Source organism: Genypterus blacodes, unplaced genomic scaffold (genome assembly GCF_046128005.1).
Source record: "Genypterus blacodes isolate CSIRO-AG114 ecotype Tasmania unplaced genomic scaffold, CSIRO-AGI_Gbla_v1 ptg000011l_1, whole genome shotgun sequence".
Taxonomy (NCBI): domain Eukaryota; kingdom Metazoa; phylum Chordata; class Actinopteri; order Ophidiiformes; family Ophidiidae; genus Genypterus; species Genypterus blacodes.
The window spans coordinates 2,064,947-2,076,951 of NW_027466825.1; the positions used below are offsets into that span (position 1 = coordinate 2,064,947).

A 12,005-nucleotide genomic window follows, 5' to 3' on the forward strand; every position below is an offset into this window, starting at 1 on the left:
CTCTTTCTCTCTCTCTTTCCCTGTCTATCTCCCTCTGCTCAGTACAGGGCGGTCGATAGCTCATTTCAACTACACCCAGCTGTCAAGGTCCAGTGCTCCTATCGCTGAGCATTACTCTGACACACAAACACACACACAGAGCTGTGGAGACACTGAACTTTTCTAATCTCACTTAGCAATTTGTGGCTGGTGTAAACTACACTTTGAATTGATCATTCTGCCTCCTGGATGATGTATGTGAATGTCGTTCAGCTGTGATTAAACACGGTTCTGGTCCCCTGGTCCAACTCAGATCTTGATTATGCACCACACATGTGAGCATGTTTGTGTGATGTGTGTATGTGTGTTTTGGGGTTTGCTGTGTGTACTGTGCTGTGAATGCAATCCATATGCAAACAATGATGAACACGACATGATTAGTAAATGATTAGTTGAATCTATTGAACGCTTTTAAAAAAAATTTGCAGTGAAATTAATCTGCGAATTGATGACTGAATACGTGTGTGTCATTTCATGTGGTAGCAGATGGAATGATGTCACAGCTTGATGAAGGACACCAGCAGTTCACATTTACTGCTGATCTTCTGGCTGCAGAACGTGCCAGTCAGTAAGCTGATCACTAATTTGTTTTCAAAATTTGCCATATGGGATGGAGCGTTCATGTAGTTGGGTTCTTTTGCTGTTTGACTTAAATAACAGTGTGGAGTTTTCTGTGGGGACTGCAGTATAAGTAAGGAAAAACAGCTATGAGGTCACCGAGGAGCATGTATGGGTGTTTAACAGAAGAATATAAGCACAGGAAAGGAAAAAGGTATTTATAGATATTCGTTTCTTTTCAGAATTCAAGTTGTCCACATACCTTTTTTTAGTTTCTTGGGAGGCAGAAAATAGATCAGTGATGTTTCAACTGCAACTTTAAGTGATCCATGAGGAAGATGTTTCACTTGAGCGGGTTTTCTACTTAGTGTCTGAATGAAAATGGAGACATCCTGCTGCTTTCAGGCAATTACAGAGGTTTATAGTTGGAGGGCAGGTCTACCAATCTGCACACCCATATATTCAGCTGAGGAGTGCTGTAGAGGGCTTTAGCTCTTGTCTGCTCTGGTTCATCCGAGGTGAAGGCAGACTGCAGTAAAAAAGGGTTGCTGAATTCAAGCAGGACTTTTAAAGCTCAGTAAGAAATGTTTCTGCAGAAGGTCACGGGTCTTCCTGCGCTGCCTCGTTGGCTTTTATCTGCTAAAACCAAGATGTGTGCAGCATGTATGCCCGGGCATCATCAAATTTCTCTCTCTGTGTCTCTCTATCTCTGTTGATTTTCTCTCTCTCTCTGTTCCCTTTTTATTGTCATTCTGTGTCTCTGCACATTTTGTGTTCTTGCTGTTTAATTTGATGTTTCTCTCTCTGTCTGCCACTGGTTAGAGCAGCATGATGGAAAACAACAGTCATAGTGCTGATTTCACAATGCAGTACTCCACCCCAACTGCTCTATCTCCCTCTCCCTCTCCCTCTCCCTCTCTCCGTCTCTCTGTCTCTGCTGTTTAGCTTGTGCTGAGTCCTGATGGCTCTTTAAGATTCATACACCTGAAAAACATTAAATTCACTCCCGGTCCAGTTTCACACCCAGAGAACATGTTGTTGTGGCTTGGTGGTTGGGTTAATTCTTGGAAAAACACTCTAGTCTTTTTTTTGGCAGGGGCTTTTCTTCTTCTTTTTGTCTCATCATGCTTCACACCACATTCTGTTTTTCAGCTTACTCTTTCTCCACATGTATCACAGCCATCCATAAAATCCCTGTCATTTCTATCTGAGTTTATATAACCTGTGAATTCCACACATTTGCTCCTCCCTTCACAATTCACTCCGTGTCTTAGTTTAAAACCAGATTGCTTAAAGTAAACACTGAACAAAATCTTCAAATGTAGTGTGTGGGGAAAAAAAATCAATATGGAAAATAAGGACCTTGTTTTAATGCCCTAATGGTTTTATGTTGGCTTTGCTGTTTTGTTAAAGGATTATGTAGCTGAAGCTATTTCTCTAACTGTCAGCAGAGTTTCTTTCACAGTGAGTCAAGCATTTTCATGTTAGTTACCCACTGCACAGAAAGCTGTTGTCTCTGTCGCATTTAGACATTAAGCATTTTGCACTTACAGCAAGTTGTCCAAAGGCCGATCCTTGTAAAGAACTGCTCCCCCGACTCCCTGACAGTGTTAAACACACACAGACACTCATAAACTTGTTTATGAGCATCCAATATTACATATTATGAATGCAATATTGCAAGAGAGAGAGAAAGAGTGCAGAAATAGAACTACTGCACTACACATCACTCCCTGATCTGAGGATTGTGGCGTCATATATCACTGTGTTTTGCTTGGACACAGCCTGTGATGCATTATGTAAACTTGAGTTCTGAAAGATGCTGACATGTGGTGGAAGCATTCAGCTGTTTGTATGCATGCATGTATGTGTTTTGTGTGTGTTACCCCCACACTTGCACAGCAATATAGCAGTCCCCATCTGTTAACAAGGCAATCCTCTTGGACTCTCTCTCTCTCTCTCTCTCTCCCCCTCTTTCATTCTCTCCATCTATCTCTGTCTTAATGCTTCAAAAGGGAGACAATTCTTGATTGCTGTTCTGACAGCTAATAAAACCAAACTAAAAGAAACACAGTGATGTTGGTGTGACTGTGTAATGGGGACACAGGTGTTGGGTGTAGTTGTGTGTATCATCTTTAGATGACCCCAGATGGCCCCAGAATGCAGTCACAAGGTAATGATCAGTCTTTCTGAAGGAACAGATCAATAGTGGGATGAAAGTGATATTTTATTCAGCCTCATGAAATCTTTTCCATCTATTGGTTTCTTTAAATGGAGGTCATAGTGCTGGGTCAGCTACACAACAACTGCACCCAGTGTCTTGGTCTGGGACTCATTAGCAGAGGAGATGTTTGCAAACAGAGGGGTTGAACCTGGGCTTTCTGTTTGATGGATGGCTTAAATGTTTATTATGCAACCCTGCTGCCAAATGTTCATTTAAGCCAGGTGGAGATCTGCATGTGTACTTGGTGTTACACCCAAAAAGGCGACTATCATTGGGTAATTGATGATTGCATAGTCCTCTAGAACATTCATCCTTCAGACCCAACTCACCTCCCAGCCCAATACCATGAAGGCTTAGTGTTTTTTAAATGAAATACCTGATTGAAACTTCAACTTAGAGGAGAAGAATATACCCAAAATAATGTGATATATACACACTGTACATTTGAATACAGTAAATGAATACAGGGCTAGCCGGAGCCACATAATCGCTGCCTTTCCACAAAGAAAATGTAAATGACTGTGTGTGTGTGTGTGTGTGTGTGTGTGTGTGTGTGTGTGTGTGTCTGACTGATCTGCAATCTGCATATTATCTGCAACTGAAGAGGCATCAACTAAAGAATTATGAATGCTCAATTAATGATGATATAAAAACATCACTATCAGGGTCAACTGAGCTAACAGGTGCCTTGGCAGGGAGAGTTGTTCTCAGGACATCGTGGGTCCTTGCATGTCTTCAATGGCAGAACGGATGGCCATTGTGGACATGCAAGGACCCACAATGCAGGCCCAATGCCGCCTCATTACCAAGCTATTGTGAGTCCATATCGGGACATGAAGAGGCATTAAAGAGCGTAAACATTGGGTTGTTGCGGAGAACCACGGTGTTGGTAGAGGAAACAAGGAAAACAAGACATCTGCATGATTAAGTGGCCCATTCACAGTCAATGAGCCCAGGAGAGGACTACACAAGTGTGTGTTTGCATTTTTGGAGTTGATGACATAGGAGTATTTATCTGTTGGTGTCTGTTTCTGTGTGTGTGTGTGTTTGAGCTGATAGCCTGGGGATATTTATGTTTGTATATGTGTTTGTATGAGCGTGCAGCAGAAGGTAATACATAAGCAATCGTGTCAGCTGCATATAATTCACACACGGTGTAATCGGAACAGGAACAATTTCAGCCGCTGTTTTATGGATCAGTGTTGCCATACATCTGTGAGTGTCTGTGTGTGTGCATTTTAATGTGCGCATTTCAGATGGCTTGCTTACTCGCCTGTTTTATCATATTTGTTCTGTTGTAATTAACTGCATACAAGTGTGCTGTGTGTATTTGCATATTTTGTAGTGTTTGTATTCTGGGATAGAACAACGGAAGTGCAACTGTGTGTGCGACGCCGAGACTCCTGCTCAGTCTCTGTCATCTCCAACAGTGTTCCCTAATGAACTGATGTGTCATTTCCCTGTGACACAGTTAGGGGGATAATGACTCAAAACCACACACAGAGCAGGTGTGTGTCTGTTTTTGTTGTAGCAATTACATTACATTGTTACTTTTATCTGTACTGTAACTTTTGCACAGTAATTTCCCTCGGGACACTTTTCTCTTATCTTATCTTAGTTTCTGAGAGGGGCAGACAGGGATGCGGAGTCTGGGTTTGTCCAGTAGGTGACATCATGACTGGAGTTCAAGTAGAGTAACTCAAGTGGGAACTTAGCAGTAATTCATGTGTGTGGAGGTTACACAGACATCATTTCTCATAGAACCACAGCTTTTGCTTTTAGTGTGTGTGTGTGTGTCTGTGTGTGTGTGTCTGTGTGTCTGTGTGTGTGTGTGTGTGTGTGTGTGTGTGTGTGTGTGTGTGTGTGTGTGTGTGTGTGTGTGTGTGCACGCATTAGCACCCAGTACTGATTTATGCTGTCATTACTGCGACATGGTGCTAAGCCTTCACATCTGACACTGTGAATTGCCTGTCACGTCACAGGGCAAGACACACACACACACATTACTCGCAGCTATTCTTAGTCGCTGCGGCTGGTGTGTGTCATGTGTAGCTTGCATGTAGAGTTGTGTCTGTGTTTTGTGTTTCTCCCTGTCCACACCCTGCCTCTGCAGTCCTCTCTTCTTACTCCCCCCATTCTTGCTCTCTCTCTGTCTCTCTCTCTGTCTCTCGTGAATAATGAATGAACTGTGGAAGCAGGGGGCTGTTTCCTCCCTTCCCATGATACACAATCAGCCATACATACTCACTGTAGGGTCAAACCAACCACAAACATGCTTTCATCGCTCACCATGACACCAAGCACTGCCGTATTCTGTGTGTTCCTGTGTCATCCATGCTATGCACCATGACAAATAGCAGCACACGTATCAGTTTGTGTTTGCCTGTACACACTGATTGATTTGGCCTACTTGTCCTTGGTAATAACCTTTAACAAGGCACGTCACACATCCTCCACATCCCTTAAGTTGTTTGTGTGCACGTGTGTATGTTTGAGGGGATACGGTGGTATTACAAGGGATTAAAGTGCAACTGCTGACTCAGAACAAGCCTCCTTTACTTCTCTCCCTCAAGCCCTGTGTGCCCTCTGTTTTTCCACCTTTGGGCCAAATAATGCACATATGTAATTTTGTGTCCGTTTCCATCAGCAAGGTCTTAGGTTCCTCAGCAGGTCGATGCGGTTTGGGCCACGGGCCCAGTGTGCATCAGGCTGTTCGTATTTTAAGATATATGTCTGAGAGCTCAATAGACCTGCAGTGTTGACTGGAGGATGTTTGTCTCAGCTCTACCAGGAAAGTACCCAGAACACCTTAACAGGCAAGGTTCTAAGTAAGACGTGTGTATGTGTGTGTGTGTGTGTGTGTGTGCGTGCTACAACCTGAGCTCTCCAGTTGAAGTCCAGTTGTCCTACTCACTAGGAAATGTTGTCAGTTTTGGAAATTTGAAACTGCGGGTGGAAGAAACATCCTCAGTACAATAAATGTCTACATGGGAGTTCCAGCAGAGACTTACCGCATGCAATATATACATCTGATACCTTGGTTGTACAGTATTTGTCGGCTTTGAAACCACATACTCCTGGTGTGTGTGCGTGTGTGTGCATATGTGAGTGTACTGTACATGACAGGAATAGGCCAGTGCTGAAGTAATTAGATAGGATGAAAAAGTAGCTGCTGCCATCAAGAAGTGGGCTCATTACAGCAGCAATATAGCAGAAAAACGTGGAAAAGTAGTGTATAAGCAAAAAAACTAGATTAAATAATTGTGGCATTGCACTATAATGTTGTGTCACTTATGTTTGGTTCCTTTCAAATTTAAATATGGAATGTGTGTAAATGTATGGATGTATTGCCAACAACCTCATTTAAAGCTGGGCTAGAATGAAGCATGTTCATACACACAAACACACACCTGAAGGTCACCTGAAGGTCACCTCCACATACTGTATCTCTCCTCACAATTTTTCATTACAGCCCCATGGAGCATGCTGGGAGTCACTCTAGTTATATACCGCTTCTACGCTGACCTTTCTCCACCTTTTCCCCACAGCATGCAGTTATAGCTCGATCAGTTTAGTTAGGTTTCCACACTGAGGCGTCATCTATCCGCACAAAACACAGGGTTAAAAAGAGAAAAGACCCATATCCATAAAATAATGGACCCACTGCTCTGAAACACTTTAACCACCTTCTGTATAGGGCAGTCATCATTCCAGCTGGCTTACAGTGTGTGCTCTTGTGTGTACTAGAACTTCCAGGCCCTGCCAAGACAGCCACTCCAAATCACCAAGAAGCAGTACGTCCAAGGTAAGGTACACACGCACACGCACTCCTCCCACACGGTCCACAAAATGAGACAGTGATAAATGTGGGTGCGTGTGAGAGGAGGCAAACGTCTCTGGGGCCGCACAAATACATGATGAGCACAGAGCTAGTGGAGAGGGTTTATGAAGAGCATAAAAGTCTGTGGCAGCAAAGGGCTAATCAGTGTTGTTTCTGTGTCTCTTCATTGAACTATTTGTTTCATGAAGCTTATTGATCTACACTGATATGCCTTTGTTTTGATTTATGAGTCAATTCTTGAGCTCACCTGAGGAGTTTCACCTTAGTGATCACCTGGTATTTTTGCTTTCGCTGACAATGTGTCCCGAACAGCAACACTGACACAATTTGGATGGGTAACCCTCAATGCAACAATAAAGACTACCTGCCAGCATCAACGTCAACTACAGTAGCTGACGTGGCCGGTGGAGATGTGGCAGACTCAGCTTTATAGCTCTATTCCTGTCCTTTGGTCTCTCTCTCTCAAGCCGAGGTGCTAACATCAGCACCTCCCCGCTCCTCTCTCACTCAGATTCCCCAAGCTCCATGTCATCAAATCCTCTCTTTCTCTGTCTGCTTCCATCCCTCATATCCTCACCACTTACTCTTCATCAGCAACCCTTTCTTCTCCCCCCCCCCCTAACCGATTAGATTCTCTTGAAGTTGGTGGCTGAAGTCGCAATCACAACTGATTAGAGTGCTGTGTGTACGCGCGAGAAATCAAGGCAACATTCTCAGTGTCAGCATGCCGATCCTGTGTGTGTGTGTGTGTGTGTGTGTGCCCGTACATGCCGCTGTAGTGCAGCATGCTTACGTGAGTGTAGCAGTTTATTGTCGCGGAGGCATCATTCCTCCTGCATTAGTCAGCATTTCAGTCCAACTTCTCGTAGCAGAGATGCGCGCTGATGGACTGTTCCTGATTGGATTCTGATTTGTCTCTAAATGGGGCATTGCTGCTTCATAACTCAACTCCTCATTAAGTCAGATGTCAGTGTCACCTCTTTATTGCTCCTCACAGTACCAAGCCGCTCCCTGTCTATGTATCAAATTACCAGCAGCGTCCCTGTGTGTTTGGTCCCTGCAGGAAAAGAGGAGGAGGTAGTGACTGTTCATCCTCGGGCCATGTTCATTCCTCAGGAAGGCTGGACCTTCCTCGCTGCTGGTAGGTCAATAAATACTTAACATGACACATATCTTATTCTCCCCTCCTTCAATATAGTGCAATGCAGCACAGATACCCTTAAAATAAAAAGATTCATGCTTACAATCTTCTTTTTCTTTCTGAATTCTGTAACTTCGGATTTGCTTGTGAAGTCTCAAATGAACATAGTTGTGTTCCTTCAAGTTTGTAACCTTTAATTTGAAATGTCGCTGACTCTTAACAAGGCCACTGCTGGCATGTTAAGGTCACCTCAGGGTGTAACAACGTTCCATGCTGTTCTGGCTGGGACACTGTCAGACAGGGAGAGCTCTGGGCGGAGACGCTGGGTGTCTACCGGCTCTGACAGGGTGTCCCGCACTTACATAACCAGGCGGATAACCAGGGTTAGCAAGAGGACAGGAGGAGGATGAGAGCTACTAATATTCACACAATGGCCAGAGTTCACAGACTCACATGCACAGGAGGGAGAGAGAGAAATGCACACAGACTCACATGCGTTCAGCCACACAGAGGCCAGGTTTCCGTGGAAACAGCCCCTCCTTGGAAGCCTCACCCGATCCTGCCGTCATGTCCTCTGATGTCCTCCCAAAACTGGGACAACTACTGTGTGTGTGTGTCTGTGTGTTTGTTAACTCATAAAAGTGTCCTTATTAAAAGTTCAACCAAGTACCATGTCAAAATGTATTATGTAACAGTTACTTTTATGAGTGAAAAAAGTGTGTGTGTGTGTGTGAGAAAGAATTAACCTATATATGAAGTTCTAATGTCGCAGTATCTTACCACATCATTTATCAACATTGTAGCTTTTATATAGCTTACTAATCCAAGTTGAAACCCAACATAATTTGAAACTGTGGTAGTTAATTGTAATATAACCCTTAAAGAAAGAAAGAGTAGCTGCTGGTTTGTATGGAACAACTTCTGTCTCCATGAGGAATTTCCCCCTCTTTTTCCAGCCTGGTTTAAAATAGGACACATACAGTAGTAGATACATTTCCCTCAGGGGACTTCAGCTCCCACAGGGCTGGATCTAAATATATTTCTAGACTGGGTCAATGACCTCTATGCAGGTCATTTGGCTTTTCCTGCGACAAATCGTAGCCTGCTTGGGACATTTTATATTTCATTGTAGAGATTGTAGATGGACTCTATGTAAGCTTTTCTCTACAGTATAACCTTCATCGTATACTGCAGAGCTTCACTTAAGGCTTTTCAGGATACTGTGGGTCGTGGCATTAGATATGTATGAGGCATTGACTTTGCGTCCTCAGTAGCCAAGTACTCTGTCGAAGGAACTGCAGCAGCCAGAGTGTCCCTTTTATTTATTGTTTTTAATATCTGCTGTCTCAAGTTTCATATGCTTCTTACTTGCATTATTGGTTCATTCTATATAGACAATTGTATTAGTATATATTCTCAGCTTTATAGTTGAAGTTGCTGGTAGAAACAGAAGGTTGTTTAGGTGATTCTAGGCCTTGAATTGATCGATTGATTGAATCTATCTATAGACTTGCTTAGGTTGAAGTTATTTCTGTGTGGATCAATACAAGAGTCCTCGGTGGTGTTGGATTTAATCACAGACAGGTGTGTGTAAGGAGCAGGCCTACATTCTGCACATTCATTGCTGGTATTTACTGTTCATCCTTATCAACACTTTTTGTTTTAATGCATCTGCACTTTACTTGACTGCATCTCTTGTCTCTTGTGTATATGTGCATCTACGTGACGGAGAGAGACAGAGAGAGAGAAAGAGAGAGAGAGAGAGGACTTGGTTAGCAATATGTTCCTGAGGCTGTCGGCCATGCTTGGAGGAAATGTGATTTGACTCATAAAACATAAATGGGAGGTTATCTTTAGAAACTCCTTTGCTCACCCGTCACCCCTTTACTTCCCTTCCCTTCTCCTACTGAAGTCTCCCCCTTTCTCCTTTTCCTTTTTCCAGTCTATGTGAGTCCTGGTTAACGCTGTGTCCTGAAATAGGTCTTGGTGATGCATTGATCCCGAATCATTATGAAATGATTACATTGATATGGTATTGGGCCCGTATCCCAGAGCCCCCTCCCAATCCCAGCTCCCCACCCCTCATCATTCAAGCTCTTCCCTCATTCTCAGAAACCAATTACAGATGGTTGCTTCATCCCGACTGAGAGGAAATCTCACCGTTTTCCCCCCTCTATCCGTTCGAGACTTTTCCCAGCATTTCCCAGAGTTTAATTTGATTTTACAGCAGCTGAGCGGAGGAAACAAAGTGCCTGGGTGGAATGGAAGCAATAGAACGCGCTTGTGTGTGTTTTCGTGCGTTGGTGAGTGTGTGTTTAGAGATGTGACATTTCAGTTCCAGATTTGCAAAGCCGACAAGACAGCTGCAGACCTGTCAGTGCAGGACACATCACCTCAACCCACTGTCTAAAAGTTACAACATAAAGGCCCTGTATACACGTCATTTTTAACCCTGCATTATCTAAACTGTCATCTGTACTTCAATCGTCCCTGGCCCCTGTGTGGAGAGCAGAGGAGGCAGGAAGGAGACTGAGGGAGATATAGTTCAGTGAATTCAACATGACAAGTGTCTCTTCAACACTCTCCTAGTTCGCTAGTCCATTAGCATATAAAAGATATATTCAATTCCAATTTTAATAGCGCACATCAAGTGAAATGTCAGACCAACTTAACCAAAGCTTTCCTCACCTTTTGTCAAACTATAGCTTGAGATTTTGCCTGCAGACGATGGATATATCTATTAACGTAGCTACATGTGGCTTTATGTGATAGATGTTTTAAAGTCTTGTTGGTTTTCTGTGTCTGTGTGTGTGTGTGTGTGTGTGTGTGTGTGTCAGACTTCTGCCAGGTGGAGCTGCGTCTGCTGGCTCACCTCTCCTCCGACCCTGAGCTGCTTCGCATTTTCACCAACCCGCAGGCCGACGTCTTTACCATGCTGGCCTCTCATTGGTGTGTAACATGCACTCATGCGCATACACACACACTCACACACACACACAGGTTCTCCTGTTGCCCTGATCCCCTTGCCAAGGTGAGTTGCTCCACAGGGTTTCTTTCTCCTCCATACTTTCTCCATCTCTTCTGTCTGCCTTTCCCTCCCTCTCCTGCTCTCTTTCCTAACTGCCAGATCCATTGCTCCAAACGCTAATATCCTTGTTGCTATGACTACAATGCCACCTGCCTTATTTGTTCCCTCTTTTCCATGGTCAGGACACCCCTGTGGTGGTTGCCCTAGTGATTACATCGTTGCCCTTTTAAAGCATTTGCGCGCCTTTCTTCCTCTCTGTCGGCGTCGGTGTGTGTCAGTGTTTATGTGTCAGTCCGTCCTGTTTTCCTTATGCTGTGTTTATGTGTGTTTGTTGGGGTGAGTCATCCTGCCCTCTACCATGACTCCTGTCATCCATCTCGGTCGAGCGTGTGGCAGAGGGTGGCCTGTAACTGAATTAGCTGGTCAAGCAGAGCATATTAACAGCTATACTGGGGCTACACATTGTTTTATCTCCCTTTATCTCATCTTTAATCAAATTAGCTGTCGTCACAATCGCTCTGCTGGGGTCATTTTGTATTGCACTCTTCCTTTCTGACGCTCTGTTCCTCCATGTTGACATCTTGTATTTAGTTGTCTCTCTATCTTTATTTTCCATGGCCTATTGTCTCAAATCGTCTGTTTCTTACATCTCCCCATGAACCCCATTTCCCGCTTCAGCGCTCTTCTCCATTGTCCCTTCACACTTTGCTCTCAGCCTTTTCTCTCCTTTCCTCAGTTTCCTTCATCCCTCCCCCTCCCTCCTCATTCTCCTGTCCTCTCAGAGATACCTTAACCTGGCCTTAGTCCCACAGTCACACCTGCCAAAGAAAAGCAGCAGGGTGAATATTTCAGAACATGACCAAGCCAGCCAAGCCAGTTGAGTAATACCTTTCCAGCAGAGGGCAGTGAACACTCAGTGTGGTGCAGTGAATTTGCACCTTTGGATCACACACTGGATGTTCTAGATTACCCACAGTGCACCCCTGCCCTGTAACATTTTACAAAGGACTGTGTTAGAGAGAGAGAGAAAGAGAGAGAGGGAAGAGAGTGTTATTTTAATGTTTAATAGCTTAGGATAAAGAGCAATCCTCAGGCAACAACACAAATCATCAAATAGTAGAGTGTTGAAGCTTAGCAGACTAGTTTGTCATTTTCTGTGTGTGTGTGTTTGTGC

General features: G+C 43.9%; 1 protein-coding gene across 1 annotated transcript in view; it reads left to right on the forward strand.

Annotated features, from left to right (window-relative positions):
* poln (polymerase (DNA directed) nu) overlaps window positions 1-12,005 on the forward strand; it is a 29,977-nt gene that overhangs the window by 9,786 nt on the left and 8,186 nt on the right. The window contains exons 14-16 of the mRNA XM_076160710.1: window positions 6,569-6,626; window positions 7,726-7,803; window positions 10,641-10,752. Of these exons, the coding sequence (XP_076016825.1) occupies window positions 6,569-6,626; window positions 7,726-7,803; window positions 10,641-10,752 (248 nt within the window). The remainder of the gene's footprint in view (window positions 1-6,568; window positions 6,627-7,725; window positions 7,804-10,640; window positions 10,753-12,005) is intronic.